Source organism: Engraulis encrasicolus, chromosome 17 (assembly GCF_034702125.1).
Source record: "Engraulis encrasicolus isolate BLACKSEA-1 chromosome 17, IST_EnEncr_1.0, whole genome shotgun sequence".
Taxonomy (NCBI): Eukaryota; Metazoa; Chordata; class Actinopteri; order Clupeiformes; family Engraulidae; genus Engraulis; species Engraulis encrasicolus.
This window is the reverse complement of record NC_085873.1, coordinates 54,263,938-54,288,758: the sequence shown is the minus strand read 5'-3', so window position 1 is coordinate 54,288,758 and position 24,821 is coordinate 54,263,938. Positions and strand designations below refer to the sequence as shown.

At 44.3% G+C, this 24,821-nt stretch overlaps 1 protein-coding gene and 1 long non-coding RNA gene across 3 annotated transcripts in view; one reads left to right on the top strand and one right to left on the bottom strand.

Annotated features, from left to right (window-relative positions):
• The window catches only part of LOC134466935 (disintegrin and metalloproteinase domain-containing protein 12-like), a 154,105-nt gene extending 132,592 nt beyond the window's left edge, over nucleotides 1–21,513 (top strand). The window contains exons 18-24 of one of the 2 annotated variants that reach the window (XR_010038450.1): nucleotides 781–889; nucleotides 1,295–1,424; nucleotides 4,291–4,399; nucleotides 8,303–8,617; nucleotides 15,680–15,909; nucleotides 18,754–20,818; nucleotides 20,912–21,513. Coding sequence is in view for 1 of the 2 variants with exons in the window: in XM_063220861.1 (XP_063076931.1) it covers nucleotides 781–889; nucleotides 1,295–1,424; nucleotides 4,291–4,399; nucleotides 8,303–8,617; nucleotides 15,680–15,909; nucleotides 18,754–18,829 (969 nt within the window). In the remaining variant the exon portion in view is untranslated. Of the gene's footprint in view, nucleotides 1–780; nucleotides 890–1,294; nucleotides 1,425–4,290; nucleotides 4,400–8,302; nucleotides 8,618–15,679; nucleotides 15,910–18,753 lie in introns of both variants that reach the window. The other variant, XM_063220861.1, reaches the window with a different exon arrangement.
• A 2,172-nt stretch (nucleotides 21,514–23,685) lies between these two features.
• The window catches only part of LOC134467564 (uncharacterized), an 11,093-nt gene continuing 9,957 nt past the window's right edge, over nucleotides 23,686–24,821 (bottom strand). The window contains exon 3 of the long non-coding RNA XR_010038632.1: nucleotides 23,686–23,757. This is a non-coding gene — a long non-coding RNA (uncharacterized LOC134467564). The remainder of the gene's footprint in view (nucleotides 23,758–24,821) is intronic.

Below are 24,821 nucleotides of genomic sequence, written 5' to 3'. Positions count from 1 at the left end.
CATCATGACCTAAACCAGCGAGCATGATAGGAAACATAGTGACCTAAACCAGGGTGCATGATGGGAAACATTCCGGAGAACATCAACACATGTGTGCCACACTCCGCATGCTCCTTCAGGCTATTCCCAATCCAGGCTGGGTAGTCTCCTGCTGCCCCGTGTGTCCTGTTTTTCTTATTTTTAAATGTCTTTTGAAGAGTCTGTCTATTAAAGACACCATGACAGAGCCGCGTCTCCTCTCTCCATCAGTCCAAGATGTTCTCCTGGCAGCTGGTCGCCTTACAGTACAGCTGCTCCCCATTAGCTCACAGGGGAATCCTGTGGAGTGTGTGTGTGTGTGTGTGTGTGTGTGTGTGTGTGTGTGTGTGTGTGTGTGTGTGTGTGTGTGTGTGTGTGTGTGTGTGTGTGTGTGTGTGTGTGTGTGTGTGTGTGTGTGTGTGTGTGTGTGTGTGTGTGTGTGTGTGTGTGTGTGTGTGTGTGTGCGTGCGTAGCCCCACCGTGAGGATTCCCTGAGAGAAAGGGGGAAAGAGAGTAGAGGAGACAGAGTTGTTTTACCCTGCAGGGTTGGGCCCATGTGGAAACAGGTGGGAACTGTGATAGACAGGGGGAAGTGCTTGTTGTTTTCAATGCATTTTCCCTAACAAGCTAACAACTTCTCTTTTGAGAAACTCACGTGAGCCTGTTAGCCTTGTTAGCAACTTCGGTAGTTACCAATGGGAAAATGCATTGAAAACAGCAAAGTAACTACTGTAGTTAACAACTTCTCTTTTGTTTTGTCAGGTGTGTAACAACAACAAGAACTGCCACTGTGAGGCGCACTGGGCTCCTCCCCTCTGTGACAAGGCCGGCTTCGGAGGCAGTCTGGACAGCGGCCCGGTCAGACTCGTCGGTACGTTACATCAAGATTATTACTATTATTATTATTATTATTATTATCATTATTATTATCATTATTATTATTATTATTATTGTGGACAGCGGCCCTGTGAGACTCGCTCCCATTCTGTCATGATGCATGTGCCCATTAACGTGATCTTGCTTCTGGTATTTTTTATTTTTTTAAAGTATTTTTTGGGGCTTTTCAGCATGAATTGCTTTTTTTGTGAGACAGTATAGTGAAGGAGAGACAGGAAGTGAGCTGGGAGAGAGAGATGGGGAAGGACTGGCAAAGGACCCGGACCGGGAATTGAACCCGGGTCGGCCGAGTGATAAACATGTGCCCTACCATATCAGCCACGGTAGGGCCTTGCTTCTGGTATTTTAATGGATTTCTCTCCCCCTTCTCCCTCTGTAGACCACGGGGCAGTGATGGGTGGCCTGGTGGCCTTCCTGTGCCTGGTGGGGGTCGGGGTTTTCATCTGTGTCAAGAGGAAGAATCTCAGCCTGATCTTCGCCAATAAGAAGAGCACCATCGAGAAGCTGAGGTAAGGGGAGATCACTCTTAAAGGGACACTGTGTGAGATTTTTAGTTGTTTAATTCCAGAATTCATGAGCCCATTCACTAATGTTACATTTTTCATTAATACTTACCACTACCATCAAAATCTAAGTATTCATTATGACTGGAAAAATTGCACATTTCATACATGAAAAGGGGGATCTTCTCCATGGTCCGCCATTTTGAATTTCCAAAAATAGCCATTTTTAGCTGCAAAAATTACTCTACTTGGACCATACTAGGAAATATTTGTTTATTACTTAGTAAACTTTCATGTAAAGATCAAATTTGGCAATAGGCAGCCCAGTTTCAATGAGCAGCATATTTGCAGTACCTTTTTTGACCATTTCCTGCACAGTGTACCTTTAAAGTGATGCTGTCCCATTTTTTGGAAATTAGCTTATTTTACACCTCCCCTTGAGTTACGTGAATAATAGGGTTTTACCGTTTTCCTATACTTTCAACCGTCCTGTGGGTATGAAAGTGCAAACTTTACCTCCATGCTAGCAGTTAACATTGAGTCCTATGAGACCAGTTAGCCGCCAGCCGGTCTCATATGACTCAATGTTATCTGCTAGCTTAGAGGTAAAATTTGCACTGCCATACTCAGAGAACGGTTGAAAGTACAGGAGAAAGGTAAAACCCAATGATTTAACTCAAGGGAATGTGTAATATGAGCTTATTTCAAAAAATGGGACAGTATCACTCTTAAGGCCACTGCACTCCGAGACCTTCAATCCCATTGTTTTCGGTTAGAACCCCTCACAACGGTGCTAATATCTGCCAACGTTACCTTTTAGATTACGACAGAGGTTTATTTTTGTCGGATCGACTTGTTTCAAATCCATTGTTGAATTAACCTGCTACTTGCACCATGCTTGCTTGCTTCATGAAGTACTCTGTCAATAAATTTACAGATTTGTGCCCAGCAATGCTATAGCTTCGGAAGAGATATTTGCTCAGCAATGCTGTCAGAACCAATGCGCCAGGGTAAATGTACAGATTCAGCAATGCTGTTGCAGCAGTGTGTGCAGACCTTGAAGGCCAGTTGTAATGGAGTCCCCTCATTCCTCTGCATTATCTGCACCATATGCCACCTGACACAGAGACTCCCATATAACTCACCATCTCTCTCACCCACAGAGACCCCCATCCAATACCTTCCCATCTCGCTCAACTACCCTCAGGGGGATCCACTACTACAACCAATTAATCTTATTATTGGGGTTTAATTAGCCATGTGGATCTCGCATTTACATTTTTAATTGAACCTAATTATCCACCTGAAGCTTAATGAGCTGAACGAAGGACATTATAGCCAGCAAATAAATGTGACCAATTAAAGTCTAATACAGTTACTGAAATTATCGCAATTAAATCTACACAGCTCGTATTTCATCAGTTTCCTGTGAGTAGCTGTACAAGCTCCAGGACAGCCAGAGTCGTGCATCCCAATATGTGACCTTGCCTCCTCCACTTGTGCTTGTCTCCTCGTCCCGCCTCCTGGCCCCTCCTCCGTGGAGAAAACGATAAAGTCTCCCAGCTGTCAGCCTAGCCACAACAACTTTTGAGGGACTGTTTTTCATTCACCATCTCAATTACAAACGAGAAAAAGACTCTACAATTGAGCTTTTGCAAGATATTGAAATATAATGCTGTTGTCAGTGATGTCATCATGACGAGAAGCGAGTGGAGGAGGCAAGTGGAGGAGGCAAGGTCGCATATTGGGATGCAACCCCAGAGCCAGAGCTAATGCGGGAACCACCTGGTGTAGTTTGCCACGTGTGACCTGTGTGAACCTGCTTGCATCTACATTGTTCTCACAGTTTTCATGGGAAACCATGTATTTTTTGGTTCACAACATGCGCTAGGTGTTTTTGTTGTTGTTTGTTTGCAATATGAACCAACTCTACGGTTTGCGAACGCTCCGATTTTCAGCATGAACATGTCAGTCTTTTAAGTCAGTCTGTTTCTGGGGTTTATTTTCAGGAATGAGCACTGGCATGGTTCTCTGTCGGCCATGCTAACAGAGAAGCACAAATGAATTGCATCGAATTTTTGCAAGCTAATGCTAGTCCGTCAAGCTTTGCTAGTCCGTTCAATTTCAGTAAGTAAGAACACAACGTTAGTGGTCCAAACTCCCTGGACACTACACACTAAAGACCTCAGTAAGATCTCAGTATGCACAGTAAATGGCACAGCACTGACACAGGTTGCCATTTGAAAGAAAGTGAAAGTGAAAGCCCATTGGGAAACTCCAACTCCCATTGTCATTGTGACACAGCACTCCACAGCACACACGTGAACACTGCACACTGCACACAACAAAATTGCATGTATGCCTCAGCCGTGCAAGGGGGCAGCCCTCAGTGGCGCCCCATGGGGAGCAGTGCGGTGGGACGGTACCATGCTCAGGGTACCTCAGTCATGGAGGAGGAGAGCACTGGTTGATTACTCCCCCCACCAACCTGGCGGGTCGGGAGTCGAACCGGCAACCTCTGGGATGCAAGTCTGACGCCCTAACCGCTCACCCATGACTGCCCTATCACACTTACTACGTTTACATGGTGTTTTTAATTCCGAATTAATAATTCAGAATGAAATAGTTCTGTCGAGTTTACTTTGATCTTTCCGCATTAAGAGGTGATTATATTACGTTTTCAAAGCGGAATCAAGCTTTATTCAGAATTAAAGTAAATTAATTTCGAATTAAATGTCTCATGTAAACGTAACAATTGTCTGACGTCATGGATGCTTTATCCATTTATTATACAGCCTATGTTGTCGATGTTTCCCTGGTCTGTTTGCCTGAACTGGGTGATTATACAGTCTATGGTGTTGATGTTTTGCAGGTCTGTGGGGCCGAACCGGGGGTCCAGTCAACCTCATCGACCTCCAGTGTGCCGCTTATCTCCTCCACGGCCAGACCCAGCCAAACCTTACAGTGGCAGCATATACAAGGTAGGGGCCAAACCTTACAGTGGCAGCATATACAAGGTAGGGGCCAAACCTTACAGTGGCAGCATATACAAGGTAGGGGCCAAACCTTACAGTGGCAGCATATACAAGGTAGGGGCCAAACCTCACAGTATAGTGGCAGCATATACAAGGTAGGGGCCAAACCTTACAGTGGCAGCATATACAAGGTAGGGGCCAAACCTCACAGTATAGTGGCAGCATATACAAGGTAGGGGCCAAACCTCACAGTGGCAGCATATACAAGGTAGGGGCCAAACCTCACAGTACAGTGGCAGCATATACAAGGTAGGGGCCAAACCTCACAGTACAGTGGCAGCATATACAAGGTAGGGGCCAAACCTCACAGTACAGTGGCAGCATATACAAGGTAGGGGCCAAACCTCACAGTGGCAGCATATACAAGGTAGGGGCCAAACCTCACAGTACAGTGGCAGCATATACAAGGTAGGGGCCAAACCTTACAGTGGCAGCATATACAAGGTAGGGGCCAAACCTCACAGTATAGTGGCAGCATATACAAGGTAGGGGCCAAACCTTACAGTGGCAGCATATACAAGGTAGGGGCCAAACCTCACAGTACAGTGGCAGCATATACAAGGTAGGGGCCAAACCTCACAGTACAGTGGCAGCATATACAAGGTAGGGGCCAAACCTCACAGTACAGTGGCAGCATATACAAGGTAGGGGCCAAACCTTACAGTGGCAGCATATACAAGGTAGGGGCCAAACCTTACAGTGGCAGCATATACAAGGTAGGGGCCAAACCTTACAGTATAGTGTCAGCATAGACAAGGTAGGGGCCAAACCTTACAGTATAGTGGCAGCATATACAAGGTAGGGGCCAAACCTTACAGTGGCAGCATATACAAGGTAGGGGCCAAACCTTACAGTATAGTGGCAGCATATACAAGGTAGGGGCCAAACCTTACAGTGGCAGCATATACAAGGTAGGGGCCAAACCTCACAGTGGCAGCATATACAAGGTAGGGGCCAAACCTTACAGTGGCAGCATATACAAGGTAGGGGCCAAACCTTACAGTGGCAGCATATACAAGGTAGGGGCCAAACCTCACAGTATAGTGGCAGCATATACAAGGTAGGGGCCAAACCTCACAGTGGCAGCATATACAAGGTACCTTGATAGGACACACAACACACATACGCAGGAAGAGTTTTTTTTCCGCAACAAGTGAATTCCTCCTTCCTCTGACATCAGTCTGAAAGGTGCATGTAATGTCTCCCTTTCAAGAGGAGGCAGAAGATTTTTCTGTTTTTGAGGAAGCACAAGTATGTCTGACTCCCTTTAAGTCATTTGATGCTCTCCCACGTCGTCTTTTAGCTGTTTGCTGCAAATAAAGCATGCTTACGATCCACTCTCACTGTATGTTTGTTTCCAACCTGCTGCACAGAAATTTGAAATTGGCAAACCGTAATTAAATGAGACAGTGGAAGGACAAGAGAACCAGCAGAGAAGGGCTAGAAATTGATGTAGTAATTGATGGATAGAAGCGGCAGCAATTGATGTTTAGAGAAGGGCTAGTAATTGATGTCTCCGTCCGTTGAAATCTCCGTCGTTGTTGCTCAGCATGATACTATATTGATTAGTATGGTTGGAGAGTGTTGTTAGCCAAGCGAGGCTACAGTGGAAAAAAATCCTGACAATCAAATCAAGAGACACTTCCCTTCATGGCCACTCAGCATGAAGTTTTAAAGGAAGCAGCCAATCAGTGGGGGGCTTTGTGTGTGTGTGTGTGTGTGTGTGTGTGTGTGTGTGTGTGTGTGTGTGTGTGTGTGTGTGTGTGTGCCAGTCAGCAGGGGGCTTTTCAGCAGCTGTCCAGGGGCCGGGTGTTGATGTAAAGAAACATGTGGTTGGTGGGTAATCGAAAGACTGCAAATATTGTGTTTGTGCATAATATGGAGGTTTTCATTGGTTTTCAAGAGAAAGAGAGAGTGTGCTTGCGTGTGTGTGTGTGTTTGTGTGTGTGTGTGTGTGTGTCTGTGTGTGTGTCTGTGTCTGTGTCTGTGTCTGTGTCTGTGTGTATATGTTTAAGACCGTGTGCATGTTTGTCACAGGTTGGCACATGCATATAAGCAAGCTGTTAGTCATAATTACCAAGAGTGAGGTACAGTGGATGTGTGTGGGGATTGGGGAAGAGAGGGTGACGTTTTGGAGAGAGAGGGGGGGGGGCAGTAGAGAGAGAGAGAAAGAGAAGGAGAGAGAGGGAGATAGAGAGAGTGAAGGAGAGAGATAGAGAGAGAGAGCGGGAGAGAGAGAGAGAGAGAGAGAGAGAGAGAGAGAGAGAGAGAGAGAGAGGGAGTGAAGGAGAGAGAGAGAGAGAGAGAGAGAGAGAGAGAGAGAGAGAGAGAGAGAGAGAGAGAGAGAGAGAGAGTGGAGAGAGAGTGAGAGCGGTGGTGTGGAGAGAGAGAGCGGGAGAGAGAGAGCGAGTGGAGAGAGAGAGAGAGAGAGAGAGAGAGAGAGAGAGAGAGAGAGAGAGAGAGAGAGAGAGTGGTGAGGGGGAGCGGTGGTGTGGAGGTCTGCTCTGTGTGTTATGTGGCATCTGTTTCTGGTTGGGGCCGCACAGCGCTGGAAAGCAGAGAGAGGATGTAATGTAGAGACTGTTTGATGTAAGCCGGGTGCAGGTGAGGTCATTTTCCACTTGGGCAGTTGTCAAGATCTCGCCTTTCTTTTCTTTCTCAGTTTCTTCTCCCCTTATGTTTATGGTGTGTATGTTGAGGAGGAGCAGAGAAGGAGGAGGAGGAGTGTGGGGGTGAGGAGATGAGGAAGTGTGTGATTTATGTGGCGTAAAGTGAGCAGCAGGAAGTTGCAAGTGTGAGAGAGGACGTGCAGATTAGCGTCTCCGTGTCTCCAGTGGGGAAGACATCTCCCCCCCTCTCCTCATCTTCATCTCTTCCCCTCTCCTCATCTTCATCTCTCCTCATCTTCATCTCTCCCCCTCTCCTCATCCTCATCTTCATCTCTCCATCTCTCCTCATCTCTCCCCCTCTCCTCCTCATCCTCTTCCCGCTGTGTTCTGCTGTGTCCACTCCACCCCTCTCACTAAACCTGATCCCATCTTCATCATCTTTTCTCCCCCTCTCCTCCTCTTCCTCTCTCCTCCTCTCCCATCTCCATCAGCCTGCTGTGTCCACTCCACCCCTCTCACTAAACCTGATCCTGCAGCTCACAGTTTGTTGTCTCGCAGCTCTCATTCTTCTCAGGCAAAGTAATACATCACACACCAGGCATACACATGCATAGTAATGTATCACACATGCCGATAACAGGCATACACCTGCATATTCAGGAATTAAACACTTTGTCTGGGGAGATGACAGAAAGATTTGCAGCTGTTATGGGTAGGCCAATGATGTAGGTCAATGATAAATGTCTAGAATCAGTTCATATTCAGAAGTGTGTCTGCTATTTTGTCTGGACTGATGTCAAATGTAAAGATTGCGTTGCTATGTGTGTAGACAATACTGAGTCTTTGGAGTCACTTTTCCCTTCTGTATCACTGGCTCTTCCACTGTATGTCACTGAGTTCAGTTCATCTCAAATCTGTTTTATTACATTATTACAAGGAACAAACATAGAGCATTAGGAACTTTTAAAACAACAAAAGGAATAATTACAATTTCTTTCTTTCTTTCTTTCTTTCTTTCTTTCTTTCTTTCTTTCTTTCTTTCTTTCTTTCTTTCTTTCTTTCTTTCTTTCTTTCTTTCTTTCTTTTTTCTTTGTCTCTCTCTCTCTGTCTCTCTCTCTCTCTCTCTCTCTCTCTCTCTTCCTCTTCTTCTTCTTCTTCTTCTTCTTCTTCTTCTTCTTCTTCTTCTTCTTCTTCTTCTTCTTCTTCTTCTTCTTCTTCTTCTTCTTCTTCTTCTTCCCAGCCTCCCCACCTGTGTCCTCCAGAGGTTGTGGTGCCACCTCAAAGTTTGCGTCCGCTGCCCCAGTGCCCCTCCCCCATGCAGCGCCACCTGAGCCATCATGCCCATCATGCTGTGCCCGTGCCTGGGGGGCCCGGGGGGCCTGGGGGGCCCGTGGGGCTGCCCCTCTCCTCCTCCTCCTCCTCCTCCTCCCCACCGCTGCCTCCCCCTCACCGGGGGGCTCCTCACCTGCCGCATCACCCCCAACACCTCCAGGTGCCTCCGCGTGGAGCCTCCTTCCTTAGCGGCCCGCAGCGACACAACTGCAGAATAGCCATGGTGAGTTCACAACTGCAGTGTGTGTGTGTGTGTGTGTGTGTGTGTGTGTGTGTGTGTGTGTGTGTGTGTGTGTGTGTGTGTGTGTGTGTGTGTGTGTGTGTGTGTGTGTGTGTGTGTGTGTGTGTGCGCGTGCGTGTGTAGGTGACTTTTCTCAATGTCTCATATGTATGTTTGGTTTAACTGCACATTGGAGACTGGTCAAACAGAATTTCAAACTTCTGTGCTAACCCTGTTACATAGATTTTTGACAAAGTACACTTGACTTAACTTGAATTCCTGTAGAAGAGCCGTGGAGAGTTCACAACTAGAGACTGTAGAATAGCCGTGGAGAGTTCACAACCGCAGTGTGTGTGTGTGTGTGTGTGTGTGTGGGTATTTTTGTCAAGGTCTTATATGTATGTTTAGTTTAACTGCACATTGAAGACCGGTCAAACGGAATTTCAAACTCCTGTAGAATAGCCATGGTGAGTTCTGTTGCCTCTACAGACTTGAGAATAAGAATTGATACTTTATTTCTGAAGAGTTCCGTAGCATCTTTTAGAGACTTGATGGTCAAAGCACTGAGACAATCTTTTGTTGTGAGTTGTCCTTTAGCATAAGCAATTCAAAATATAATCTACAACATCAACATTATGCTCATAAATAGGCCCAAGTTTTAATTACATACAGTACATTTCATATGTTTTGTTGTGACTTACTCGAGGCCAATAGTCCTTTAAGCCAGGCTCAAACTACACGACTAGCGATTGTGTGTCCGATTTTGGCGTCAGGGTGCACCGCACACTAGAAGAGAATCGCAACTGTCAATCTTGTCACTGCTCGCAGCCACCGAGACAATGCCCGACGTTCTATTTCCAGTCGCAAATATCAAACACTGTTTGATTTCTACGAGTTGCGATCGGCGACTCTTTGAGCTGCCAAAGTTCTATCTTAAAATGTCGCTCACGACGAGGAAATCTTTCCCGACAATTGCTTGCGATGGTCCTGGGGGGTAACGTTCCAGCGATTGTCGTAAGGGGGTTTTTCAGCCGAGAATCGGCGCGATAGTCGTGTAGTTTGAGCCAGGCTTTAGAAATGCTCATAAATAGGCCCAAGTTTTAATTACATACAGTACATTTCATATGTTTTGTTGTGATTTACTCGAGGCCAATAGTCCTTTAGAAAAACAACCCATCTGTTTACGCTCCATGAATAGTTTTATTTCATGTGCTCCTCTAAATGTGGAGTCTAAATGTTTTGTATTAGCTTTTTCAGCATGTGGTTTTTAATAGCAACTCTCTGCCAGTGGTATTGACGCCTAAGGCACCTGCAAAAAAGGGTGCTGAATGCCTGAGCCCTTTTTAAGAAAAGCCAGGGCCAATGTTGCGCAACGCAACATCAGGCATCAATGGGTTAATAAGAACACTGTTATGTGGTGAGCGGTCATGGTTTCAACATCGATATTGAGGTGGGGTTTGGGGGAGAGACACGGCCTCTCTTCTGTCCCATAAAGTCATGTGTGTGTGTCGACAGCTCCTTGCTGTCCAGTAAAAATCACACCAGCTCAACCCCTTAGGTCAGCACAGGGCAAGAGCATGTTTCCCTCCTTCACTATATAAACCCAGAAACATAACCAACACGTCTCCCTCTTACCCTATGTAAACCCAGAAACATAACGAACACGTCTCCCTCTTACCCTAAACCCAGAAGCATAACCAACATGTCTTCCTCTTACCCTATGTAAACCCAGAAACATAATGAACATGACAGCTAACGCAGGCAGGAGTGCGGTGGAAAGGCAATATTGCTGAGATGAAAAAGGTGCAATAATGCAGCAGAGCCAATTTAATAAGACTGAGCATCAGTTTCACCAGTGAACACTGGCTACACACACACACACACACACACACACACACACACACACAGTGTGTGTGCCTGCAAAATGAAACGGACCTTTTCAAAGGGGGCTCCGAGAGCCTGACGACGTTATGGCCATCATGGGGAAAATAAATGAGTCTGTGAGCACACTGACACCTTTATGGAGAATGCCATGGCAGCAGGGATCTGGGACTGAAATGTATTGTGCTGTAAATATTCATATGTGCAAAGTGGAAATTTCTCAGGAGCCGTTTAGCATAATGCATCACCTGAAATAGGGTTCAAACCTGAACACCACATATTGGAAAAGGAGAGTTGTATAAATCAATCTAATATAAAATATAAATATAAGTCTTGTATAAATCAATGTCAATTTACTACATACAGTAGGTCAGAAAACATTGCAAAATGCGAGGGATTGCACCCAGCCGTAAAGGCAGTATAAATATGCAATATACAATATTGTTCTATCACTAGCTCAGAATAAAGTTATAATAAATATCACCCCAGTCCCTTTCAACTGGTAATAACAGCCTCGCCCAGCTGTGTGTATCTGGCAGCTCTCACTACAAGGCCAAGTAGAGGGCTTAGTAAAGGGCTCATCCAGACAGCACCTCTGCCATCGTGTCACATCTCTAAAGAGAGAGGGGAAGAATGGGAGAGCAGTAGAGGAGAGAGGAGAGGAGAGGAGAGGAGAGGAGAGGGGAGGGGAGGGGAGGAGAGGCGAGATGGACAGAGGAGAAGAGGGGAAGGATGGGGTGTGTCTGGTCTCATCTGGTCAGTTAAGGTCGGGCATCAGACTAATTAGATCTAACCCGGATAAGACCTCCAGAGAGATTTAACAGGATGTTAACGTGGGGAGTGGCGCAGGTCTTGGGCACAACTTGACCATTCATTTCAGTCAGAGAGAAGTGCTGTGCTTCCATCTGATGCTGTAATGAGGAGCTAATCAAGAGGTCAAATCGGTTTGTATGACACTCATGCAGGGAGGATACATTCAGGAGGTGTGTTTGGCACTAGGAGCTATCAAGAGGTCAAATCTTGGAGGCAGGTACATTCAGTCGGTGTGTTTGGCACTAGGAGCTATCAAGAGGTCAAATTAGGGTACATTAGGTGTGTTTGGCACTAAGCATCTCTGGCATTCAGCATGATTAGGTACATGCAGGAGGTGGGAGGTCATTGGTTACAGCTGGTTGATGTGAACACTTGGCTATCGGGATACAGCTGGCAGTGGAAAGGGCTGCTGTTTGGCAGTGCCTTTGCAAATAGATGGTTTATCCAGAGCCATCTGTACATGGGCTCAGCGTGTTTATAAACAGGATGTTGTGAGGAGGGCAAGACACTAGCAGCTAACCACATGAGCAAATGTTTTTTACCGACAGCGGTTTCCAGCAATCAGAGTTTGAGTTGTGCGCAGCTAGTGTCACGTATAAGAGAGTATAAGAGATGTATTAGAGAGGATTTGCCAGTTATTACATTACATTACATTACATTACATTACATTACATTACATTACATTACATTGCATTACATTTGGCAGACGCTTTATAACCAAAGCGACTTTTCAAAGAGAGGACATAATCAAGCCAACATCACTAGCAGATACAAAGTGCACAGGAAATATACAGAACAAGTGCAGTTGCATTTTTTTTTTTTTTCTAAAGAGTAAATTATGTCAATTGTAGCAGAAGCCGCTTGATGGCACTGTTTAAAGGATTATTACCCTGCCTCTCCTATAGATGGATTACTCATGAATGACTCCTTCACAGCGCACCTCTTCATACAAAAGCATGTGTGGACATTCTGTTGTACGGCTCACGTTCACAATAGCTGTAAATAAGCAACGACTGGTTGCAGAAAACTTGTTGTATACTGTACTGAATGTTTCCAGCATTTGAGAAGTTGGAGGCAGGAGACATTGTTTAAAGATGTCAAACTGTATGAGTTTACTGTAAATCCTAAACCTCCTCAGTTAAGTTTTAATTATTTTTTCCCCAAAACACTGTCCACCAGACAGCGTATCCACCCTTTTTTCTCTCATGATGTTGGTAGAACGTAAAAAGAGTGGAGCAAGATCTGACATCACCTGCTATGTGGGGGGTCTAAATGATGTTTACTCAGAGTCAGCTCCCTCTCCACACTAATCCAGCCCATAATAACATCCAGATCTGGAACTAAAACATCTCTCGTGATTAAACGCTTTATTGGCTCTCGTGATGGTGTGCTGTTACCATTATGTTGTAGTGGCTCTGGGCGAGTTCTTCGATGAGGGTTATTTTTTTAAGGCTCGGTGGCCGAGAGACAATCAATAACTCATGAAGCCTTCCTCTGATGCAGCGTTTGATTGTCCATAATGATTTATGTTCTGTTTCCCACCACTTTCCCCTCAGGATTTTCAAATCAATATGACTACCTACAGAGGATTACTGTACTCTACTCTGTTTAACAATCCCGTTGATGTTCCCCACTGCATAGTGTTGTGTGGTGCTATACAGCAGTGTTTCCCAACCAGGGGTACGTGTACCACCAGGGGTACATGAGCACTCTGCAGGGGGTACTTGTAAAAAAGTAATAGCAACAAATGCATGGAGCATAGTCACACTGAGATAGAGGAAGAGATGTAGAACATGGGTTAGGGGGTACACATGGCACAACAAAAAGGCTTTGGGAGTACTCGAGACAAAAAAGGTTGGGAAACACTGCTATACAGTATGTGTGGTGTACATGTACCCCACTGCATAGTGTGGTGTGGTGTACAGTATGTGTGGTCGGTGTACATCACACATTCACACCATATTGTTCTCACCTGACAAAGCCCCAAACTCTCACAGGACAAAAGCATGAAAACAGTGAAACTGGGTCTGGCAGCAAAGTCTTCAGTTCAACATTATCCGGGTGTGAAATCATGTTTGGATGCCTTAGGGCCTGACAGAGGAGTGAAATCATGTTTGGATGCCTTAGGGCCTGACAGGGGAGGTGTGGGGGGGGGGTTGGCGGTTGGGTGGGGTGGGGTGTGAAATCATGTTTGGATGCCTTAGGGCCTGACAGGGGAGGTGTGGGGTTGGGTGGAGAGTGCTATGTAGCTTTGGCTCTCCCTCTGGATAATGCTGGAAAGCTCGCTCTCTCTCTCTCTCTTGCTCTCTCTCTCTCTCTCTCTCTCTCTCTCCCTCTCCCTCTCCCTCTCTCCCTTTCTCTCTCTCTCTGAATTGGGACCAGATGTGCCTTAAGGTAGCAGGCCTTCATTGTTACCTCATCCTCCTCCTTGCTCTCGATTAGGAACACATGACGCCCCCTGGTCACATGACGCCCCCTGGTCACATGCCCGTCAGGCTGTTGCCGTTTGCGTTGCCCTGGCAACAAGAGGGTCAGCACAGTACACCACATGTAGCACAGCAACACCAACCAGGCAGCAGACTGTAGGTAAAACACTGTATGAGTTTATTGTAAACAGTAACACTGCCTCACACTGTAGGTAAAACACTGTATGAGTTTATTGTAAACAGTAACACTGCCTCACACTGTAGGTAAAACACTGTATGAGTTTATTGTAAACAGTAACACCAGAGATATTCTATAGAGACATGCCAACATAATAGGTTTCTATGGGCACCTAACGCGAGCAGGTTCCGGTCTGCCTAAAGGGGAGTGTCATAATGCTCCTACAATGAATAGAACAGTCCTTAGGTCTGCCTAGGTCTGCCTAAGGGGGGCCATAATAGAACCAGGAAACAATGGGCCAATGGAACCTCTCTCTCTCTACTCTCTCTGGTAACACTGCCTCACACTGTAGGTAAAACACTGTATGAGTTTATTGTAAACAGTAACACTGCCTCACACTGTAGGTAAAACACTGTATGAGTTTATTGTAAACAGTAACACTGCCTCACACTGTAGGTAAAACACTGTATGAGTTTATTGTAAACAGTAACACTGCCTCACACTGTCAGGTAAAACACTGTATGAGTTTATTGTAAACAGTAACACTGCCTCACACTGTAGGTAAAACACTGTATGAGTTTATTGTAAACAGTAACACTGTATGAGTTTATTGTAAACAGTAACACTGTATGAGTTTATTGTAAACAGTAACACTGTATGAGTTTATTGTAAACAGTAACACTGCCTCACACTGTCAGCTGCTGGCGGGTTACTGCTGTCGTCATATACTGCAACATGATCTCACACCTCTCCGTGAAATGGGTCACAAACACTTGGGTCACAAAATCTGTGGCAATTTCACAGATTTTGCCAAAGAAGTGTGTTCTTCTCATTGAGAGTAAATAGAATGGAGGCCAAAATTCTATTTCATTGTTGAAGCCAAGTTGGAGCCAAGGTTGGACCCAAAAAGACCAAAAAATGGCCAAATCCCATTCATTCCTATGAGAGACATAAAACCCTGTATCTCCCTTAAATGCCACTCCAGGGGGATCATTTTTCGCTCAACTAGTAGGTCCCCTTGCTCTCCAACTTACCAGGGTGGTGATTTTTTGTGGTGATGTTTTATTTTAGAGAGATATTAAAAGTTAAATTGACCAATGAGCATCAGAACATGGTTTGATTGACCGTTAGAAGTCTTGTTGTTGTCCAATCAGCACCTGCGTTTGGCGTTGCTAAGGTGGAATGTAAGTTGGAATGTTCCCAAATCTGGCTTCAAAGCGTTGAATGGCAAATAGCGTTGATTTGGCGTCCATTCTATTTACTGTCAATGGTTCTTCTAGATGGTCAGGTCAACATGGATCACAAAAAAAACTATGAAAAAGTTTCTACAAGGGCTTTTTTCAATAAGGCAAAGGCTTTAGCACCACCTCATGCCTATCTGTGCACGCCTATGCTTGAGACATACTATCACGTGACTGATGTTTAATACATTATTCATTTAGCAGATGGAGAAGAATCTCATTGCTCTGTTTATTTTCTTTGAGACATAATGTGACTGTGACTGTATTTAACTTGTGTTACCCGCCATGTAATTGCTGGAGAAAGGCGATTGCATTTCTTTTCAGTGTTTTTTGTTTTCTTTGAGACATACTGTGACTGTGACTGCTATTTAACTCGTGTTATCCACCATGCAGGAGATGGAGAAGGATAACTGCATCTTTTCTGTGTTTTCGTTGGGACGTATCTCTTTGCTCTGTTGATGTTTTCTTTGAGACATACTATAATGCAACTAACTGTATTGGACTCGTGTTATATCCACTATTGCAGGAAATGGAGAAGCCCAGTCCTCCCCGGAAGCCACTGCCTGCCGACCCCGTCTGCCGGACAACGACGACCCGTCTGCACAGCGCCTCCAACGCCCACATGCCCCCCGTGTCACTCCAGCGCGGACCCTCCAACGCCCACAGACCCACGCCACTCCCACTTCCCGTCAGAGGGCCGCCATCCACATCCACCGGCCTCCACAGACCAGTTCCTCCCCTCCCTCACCCCACCAGGTGACCCCACACCTCTTGCATTACATTACATTCATAACAAGCTCTGGTACATATAGTCGCATAGTCCATATAGTCCCTTCAGTCCAAATAATCCTTTCAGTCCATCATTTCAGTCCAAGGGTCTGCAAGTGTATTTACAGAAAAAAAAGAAATAAAAACACTCATTCTCTCTTATAGACAGGTCATCAGCTGGGAAAATTAGGCCTTTCGTCCTACCACACTTTTCTCTGTGGATTACTGACCAGAAGGCCTATTGGAAGAAATTAAAACATGGGGCCACGTCAATTTTTGCTCAGAATTCAATATGGCCGCCATTTTCCAAAATTACTTGTTTTCATGCATTATTACATTGTACTATAAGGTGATATTCATGAACGATTAACTACTTTCAGCACTATTCTGTCCTTTTTCCTTACATACATGTTTACAAAGGTTGACTAAACTAAAACAAATGAAAATAAAGTTGGCCACCTTGCAATATCCAAAGGAAAGTGCTGAAAATTATGATTGAAATGCACATACAGAGTCTATGGCTGGGAAAATTAGGCCTATTGTCCTGTCAGGGTTTTCATAGTGGATTACAGACCAGAAGGCCTATTGAAAAAGATTCACCAGCTGGTTGCCATCTCAAATGTGCTCCAAAATTCAAAATGTTCTCTGTTTTTCAGAATGGCTGACTGTCATACATTTTTCTCAATACTGTAAGACCATTATTATCAATAAAGACAACCTATTTTCAGTGAAATTCTGACCTCTGATCTCCTATCTACAGACGTGAGTACAAAGGTTGGCAACAGAATGATGTAAATATATATCTTGCCCCTTTGAAATATCCTAAGGATTGTTGTCAGAAAATGATTGAATTACACATACACAGTTGACTGCTGAAAAAAGGCTATTGACCTGCCAAACTTTTCAAATTAGATGACTGACCAAAAGTTTTTCAGGCCTATATTTTTTTGCATAAAGCAAGGGTGAGTGTGCGTGCGTGTGTGCCTGCGCGTATCCCCCGCTCATCTTTCCCCTGCTCTACAGTGTCTTTCCCCCACACACTATTCTGCCTCCCCCACCCCCTCACTCACCCCCCCACACACACTATTCTGCCCCCCCCACCCCCCCCACACACGTTTCTGCCCCCCCACCCCCCCACATAAGTTTCTGCCCCCCAGCCCCCTCACCCATCCCCCCCATGCTACTCTGCCCTCCCACCCCCCACTATTCTGCCCCCTACGCTCACCCCCCCTGACTCATTCTCCCTCCACCCCCCCACAAAATACTCACCCACCACCCATCCAATGTAGAAAGTTTGGCAGGTCGACCCCCCCGACTGAACTTACCCCCCCACACAAACACACACACTATTCTGCCCCCCTGAACCCCCCACACTATCCCCCCCACCACCTCACTCATCCCCCCACAAACTATTCTGCCCACCCACCCCCTAATTCAATCCGACTCATTCCCCCCCACCCCCCACTCTGCCCCACTACCCCTGCTCACCCCCTCATTCATCCCCCCGCTCCTCCACATCATTCGGCCCCCCAACACACACACATCTGGTCTACTGTGTCTATGTCAGTGTATGTAAAGAAGCACACTGGCCACACACACTTGAGAAAAGCGCACTCAGGCACACACACATACAAACGCATGCACATGCACGCACACACACACACACACACACACACACACACACACACACACACACACACACACACACACACACACACACACACACACACACACACACACACACACACACAGTTTGGCAGGAAAATATGCCTTTTTTCAGCAGTCCACTGTGTTTGTGAAATTCAATCATGTGACAACATTCCTTTGGATATTTCAAAGTGGCAAGATATATACGTATATATTTATGCCTTTTTCTCGGCAACCTTTATGCTCACGTCTGTAAGAAGATAGGACAATTTAACTGAAAAATAGGTAATCTTCATTGATAATTATGGCCTTACAGTATTGAGAAAAATGTGTGAAAGTCTGCCATTCTGACAAACTGAGAAAATTTTGAATTTTGGAGGACATAGATGGCCCCAAGTTGTAATCTTTTTCAATAGGCCTTCTGGTCTGCAATCCACTGTGAAAACCCTGACAGGACAATAGGCAATCGTTCATGAATATCACCTTATAGTACAATGTAATAATGCATGAAAACAAGTCATTTTGGAAAATGGCGGCCATATTGAATTCTGAGCAAAAATTGACGTGGCCCCATGTTTTAATTTCATCCAATAGGCCTTCTGGTCAGTAATCCACAGAGAAAAGTGCGGTAGGACGAAAGGCCAAATGTTCCCAGCTGATGACCTGTCTATAATATATATTGGTAACACTTTATAATAATGTTCCTTAGTAAAGACTCAGTAAATAATTAACTAATGATGAATGAAACATTAACAAATGTTTTTATTATTAACTAAGCTTTATTAATGCTTTATAAAATATCTACAAATGATATCTGCAAGATTTTACACACCTTATAACAGAGTATTTTATTCATTTACAAGCAACTTGTAAATGTTTGATAAATATAAAATATTAACATAGCATTTCCTAGTCATTTACAAGCATTTGTTTACATTTCCTAGTCATTTACAAACGTTTGTTAATGTTTTGTTCATCAATAGTTAATTATTTATTAAGTCTTTATAATGCTTTTTTGCATCCATTATTCTAAAGTGTTATTTATGCAAGGACAATCATAAAGTGCCACTATAAAAAGTGAGGCATAGAAAACAAGGAAATCACTGTGATGCATACTGTACATTTATTATTTTTCTTTGACTGTTTTTTTTATATCATGGCAATTTGTCTCATCTCTCTATGCAGACCTCTTCCGCAGCAGCCTCCGACCCGGCCTAAACCTCACATCATCAGTGGTGGTGGAGTAGGAAAATACAGCTGAGAACAATCCCCTACACAGTCTCACCCCAAGTAGTCAATTTTTGACTACTCAATTTTTGACACCCCAAGACTGCAATTTTTGACGTCTTGGGTATTCCTTCCACGTCACATTTTGACTATGTCCTCACAGGCGCCCCCTTGTGGCAGCATTACGTCATTGAGGTTAGGTTTAGGAATAGGTTTAGGGTTAGGCCACATAGTCAAAATGTGACGTGGAAGGAATACCCAAGACGTCAAAAATTGCCGTCTGGTCCAAGGTAGTCAGAAATTGACTACTTGGGGTGAGACTGCGTTGCAATCCCACCCGGCCTAAGCCTCACACCATCAAGTACATCTGAGGCCATGGACACAAGGGATGGAGAGATGGACAGCCTAAGTCTCACGTCATCAGTAGAGGTGGAGTAGGGAAATATATTGCTGAGGACATCTGGACACAAAGGACAGATGGACGGATAAACGGATGGATGGATAGACGGATAAACGGATGGATGGATGGATGGATGGATGCCCTGAAGGGACAAAAAGACTTATTTTTGCACTATAAAACCTTCTGCCCTTGATAGACATGTGGTGTGTCTACAAAGTCCTTAAACTCTGGGGCGAAGAGGCCCATCACCTGGTGCTCTAATAGGTCCTCGATACGCTTGCTGCGACCGACCGACCGACGGCACATACTTGTACTTGCTTTAAAAGCAGTAGACCAACACACACAATACCGGCGGTGTCATCCAGGGGGCAGAGGAAGAGAGAGAGAGCAGCATATCGATGCGGAAATTGGGAACAGAGACTGTAAGGAAAACAAAACAAAAAGAAGGACTCCCCGGACGAGGAGGCGATACTGCTACTGCTCCTACATTTGCACGCTCCTCTTTCAAAGTGCAACGGTGAAGTACCGGTATGATCGCACAAATGTTTGTTATTTCGGACAAGCCTCAATGAGACGCTCTTGAAAAGTTGTCACCATCACCGTTTTCACCGGAAACACTTGCATGGAACTGTGCAATCTTTCTTACGATCGCCCCCAGCGATTTTGAAGATATCGCACGGAACTTACGCGTAGCCTATAGATGCGGTGTCTAACGTGCGAAATTGGCATGAAACACACAAATTGTGCCCCCGCATGAGTATCCTGCAGCAAGCGTATCGAGGGCCTTATCTCCGAACGGTGCTATGAGTACACACTCAGGTACATTGTAGACTTATTTATGTCATGTATTTATTTCAGCACAGTGCACTGTGGTCGACACTTTTTTTATTAAATCGTAGCGTTTGTGTTTTATTTCAAAGGAAAACTCTCCTACATTTCTACGTCTCTTTGATTACATAATATTGTCTGTACTGTTTGTTTTTTTTAATCAGAGAAGACATTAGTGTTCTCGTTTGTGGATCATCTGAAGAGGCACTGGTGATGAAGAAGTTTGGATAGAGTTAACTGGATTTGAAATGAAGGGAACCTTGCAGCTTAATGTGGAATAATCACTACAGGAATTGGGAGATGAGATCATGGAGAGACAACAGCAATGAGGTGCTACTTTAACTGCTCACAGATTCGAAAATACAGTTGTCGAAATTACAGAATCGTACTTGACATCTCCTGAGTCTCCAAACATACTATGTAGTACTTACTGTACTTGACATCTCCTGAGGACCTCTGCATACATAGTACTGTACTTGACATCTCCTGTGAGTCTCCGTACATACTACAAAGTATATCGTACTGTACTTGACATCAGTGAGTTTCCGTACTATGTAGTACTGTACTTGACATCTCCTGAGAGTCTCAGCGAGAGCGATAGAAGAGCAGAAGCAGCAGAGCTTTCATACTGTACATCTGTGAATTGGTGTGGTGTCAACAACGGCGTCTTAGTTGAGTTTTACAGTAGGCCAAGTGGGAGTTGATTGATTGCACTGAGGTGCATTACAAGTTGCCCTCGTAGACTTGAGGGCTATACTGTACTGAGAAGCTGGCTTAGGAGTAAACCAGGTTAAGGTAAGAGGCAAATCACCTAATAGAAGGACCTGAACCAGGTTAAGTTACGAGGTAAATCATCTAATAGAAGGACCTAAACCAGGTTAAGTTAAGAGGTAAATCATCTAATAGAAGGACCTAAACCAGGTTAAGTTAAGAGGTAAATCATCTAATAGAAGGACCTAAACCAGGTTAAGTTAAGAGGTAAATCATCTAATAGAAGAGCCTGGAGTCCTTATTTTCTTAAGAAAACCAGGTTAACCAGGGTAATGTAAGAGGTAAATCATCTAATACAAGGGCCTCAATGGAAAAGCATAATAGGGCCCTTTTAACCTAAACTGGTTCTCACATTGTTACCAACCATCTGGAACATTGTGAATCGCTTAGCTCTGGAAAGGCATGGGTGTGTTCGAAACAGCTCAAACCTGATTGGAGAATTCACACGTGTCTTTTTGAATCACGTACTACTTCAATCACTGACTTTATAAATACCCCGCCCCGTGATTCTGATTGGACAGGTTGTGAAATTTCTGATTCCGTTCGGGCTCGTCTAAGATTTCCAGACCCTCGTGCGAGCTCACGAAGTTGAGCGGAAATGCATGAAGGGTCTGCGTTAGAGCCCGGCTAACCTTTAACCTGGTGTACCCCTGAAGGTAAATCATCTAATAAAAGAGCCTCAATGGAAAAGCATAAGAGACCCCCTTTAACCTGGTTTACCCCTGAAGGTAAATCATCTAATAAAGAGCCTCAATGGAAAAGCATAAGAGACCCCCTTTAACCTGGTGTACCCCTGAAGGTAAATCATCTAATAGAAGAGCCTCAAAGGAAAAGCATAAGAGACCCCCTTTAACCTGGTTTACCCCTGAAGGTAAATCATCTAATAGAAGAGCCTCAATGGAAAAGCATAAGAGACCCCCTTTAACCTGGTGTACCCCTGAAGGTAAATCATCTAATAGAAGAGCCTCAAAGGAAAAGCATAAGAGACCCCCTTTAACCTGGTTTAGCCTACCCCTGCACCAGCCTCTCAGTGTAGGCCCCTCGGGCACATTGCCTCTGAGCCAGCCCAGCCATGTCCGAAAACTTGAGTCTGGCTTATCTGTTTTATTATTTATATACTGTAGTACACCAATATGTTTCATGTGCCATTTTATTTGCTATTTATGTATCTCATTTGAATAACTTTTTTTCTTTTCTTTTTTTTATAATACTGAAGTCATGATTTGTAATCTTGTTTTTATGGTATAAAAGCGACTTGAATAGGGTTTTGCTCATGTAACTGAGGTGTTCCTGCGCAGTACGCCCCCTCGGGGCCTCGAACACGCCTCCTAGCCAACACATTGGTTCAGGTGTGGGAGTGACATCATGATGCCGCTGAGCTAAAGGACCAGTTTGATAGCTCAGCGCTACCGATACTGTATGAGGCTACTGCTAGTTGGCCTCCGTTACACTCAGTCTCCTCTTTCCTTCTTATGGATTGCATCTAATCAGCAATACTTGACAGCAAACACATTTGTATCACTGCTACTTTGATGATGAGTCAATGACACCTGGTTTCATTGGAAAACATACATAACTTTTCGAGAGTTTACTCCACTCACCTTTTCTAGTTAGCCTACAATATCTATTGTACGTTTGTCTGAACACTTTAACCAACCGTCATCTCTTCATTCTCTTTTTTTCTTTCTTTTTTTGATCTGTTTGTTTTTTTGTTGTAACTGTGTTACAGGTGAACACATTATTACAGTCTTTTTGTACAATACATCTTTGATTAAAAACACAGAAATGTATCATATTTGTCAGTGTTGTTGATCCACAGATCTTTTTAATCAAATTTGAGCATACAATAGTCAAGTCAAGTCAAGTAGGTTTTATTGTCAATTTCTTTACATGCACTGGTCATACAAAGAATTTGAAATTACATTTCTTGCTTTCCCATACAATAGGTGCCGGGCAAGGGACAGCATTGGCCAACATTGCTAGTCAACAAACCCCTGGGGTGAATTTCGCGAAACCAAAGTTGCTTACTACATTAGCTACTTCGTTGCTTTCAATGCATTTTCCCATTGGCAACTACCGAAGTTGCTAACAGGCTAACAACTTCCCTTTGAGAAACTCACCCCAGAGAAGTTGGATGAAAAGGCAAACACTGAAGTAAATTGTAATGCTTTATTTACAATGCAGAATGTCTAACAGAGACAGTTCACGTGTCTAGGCATTAGGGTAGCCTACTGGTATTCCATTAGGCTTGTATTGGTTGACAAGTATGGGTGTAGTTCCTGTGATCCCCAGACAGCATATTTTAAAGCATTTTGTACCCATGCACACACAGTAGTCACAAAAACCTGCAGGTTTTCATATTGCATAGATGTGTGGGAAATACTAGATTATATGTCTGAAATATTTGGTTTGAAGTACATTTTGTCCATTTAAATACAGCTTTCAACCAAACAGTTGTTATTTTTGCTCTTGCCCGCAAATATTGCCTATTGAATGCATTGTATCAGTAAGCAAAATGTGCTTATTAGATGCACTTTAGATGTTGATTTAAAACAAAGCGAACAAAACAGCACAAATAAAATAACTTAAATCTCAATAAAGGACATCCTGAATTGAGCTTCAAAGTGAATACAAGGCAGTATAAAAGGCATGTCTGTGTCTCCACAAACGAGTAGGGCTCCAAGACTCCGCTTGCTTCCTGTCGGCACGGTAACCCCAGGTCATGTAGAGTCATTTGTTCACTCCTGTGTGACACTGTGTGTGTGTGTGTGTGTGTGTGTGTGTGTTGGGGCAGTAGAAACACAGCTGCTGTGGAGCGGTGTGGGGCCGCCTGATGAGGAGTCCAGATGCTTCCAAAGGGGGAAAAAACTCAGACGAAAGAGAGGAGAGACCTGGAGAGGAGAGAGCTGGTCTTTGGTGGCTCTTCAGTCTGTGCCTCTGTGGAGAAGCTGATCCAACAGTTTCTGCAGAGAAAGAGGGGAGGGGGGGAGCACATATTAACCCGTTAAAACATGGATGGCGTTTTACATTTGTTGTTACCAGAATGAAGGAGGTAGAGAATGCGCACACATCAGTGGTACAGGTGCTGGACAAAATAAAGTAACTGAAGTAAATAATAGAGGTCCGCAACACTGTCATAATATTGTAGTACTATGGTAAATAACCTTTCAATGACTATTACAGCGCACCACTGGAGGTACGCCGTGAATTATGGGGCTACATCCTGCGTTGTGAATTTAACTCTTGAAGAATAGGACCAACACTGGGAGAGTTAAATCCAACTCTCTGGGTGTTGAAGTAACACTGCAGACCTTACTGTGGAATGTGTGCAGCTCATTCTCAGCACTGGGAGAAATGTTTTACACACTGTACCTCAGGTGATGTTCATTAAGGGAGCTCCTCTGTGTTTAAACTAATTTGTTCTCATTTGTCAGTGTGTTAGATTAAAAAACATTTAATCTTGACCAAAACACATTAACATTGATTATTTACAACACCCATTGAGACTCCTTGCCCGCACTTGTCATGAAGTGCTGCTAACTCGTAAACTCCCAAATTATGTCTGCTGGGTATCCCGGGCAGTGTTGCCAGACTGGGCGGTTACCCGCCCAATTGGGCTACTTGGGATTGGTAAGAACGGGAAAAATCGTCCATTTGGCGTTTTTATCTGCAGTTGTATGCCCATAGAAACCAATTCAATTTGTTGAAATTGGGCGGAATTTAGCGCTTTTTGGCGGTTTTTGAGCATCTTTTGGGCGGGATCTGGCAACACTGATCCCGGGATGACCCTGTTTCTCTACGATGCTGTTTTCTCTTCGGTCATCCAAGCAGCATGAAACAGAAACAGACTGATTCAGTCACACAGTCCTTGATCCTGAACAGTAAAATGTACAGTGTATGGTCCCACTGGATTTTGTGTTAAATTCAACTCTTTGAGTGTTGTATTAACACTTAGAGAGTTTTGAGCACTATCTGTGAACTATAATTAAACACTCAAAAAGTTTCAATTTAAGACTTATATTGAATG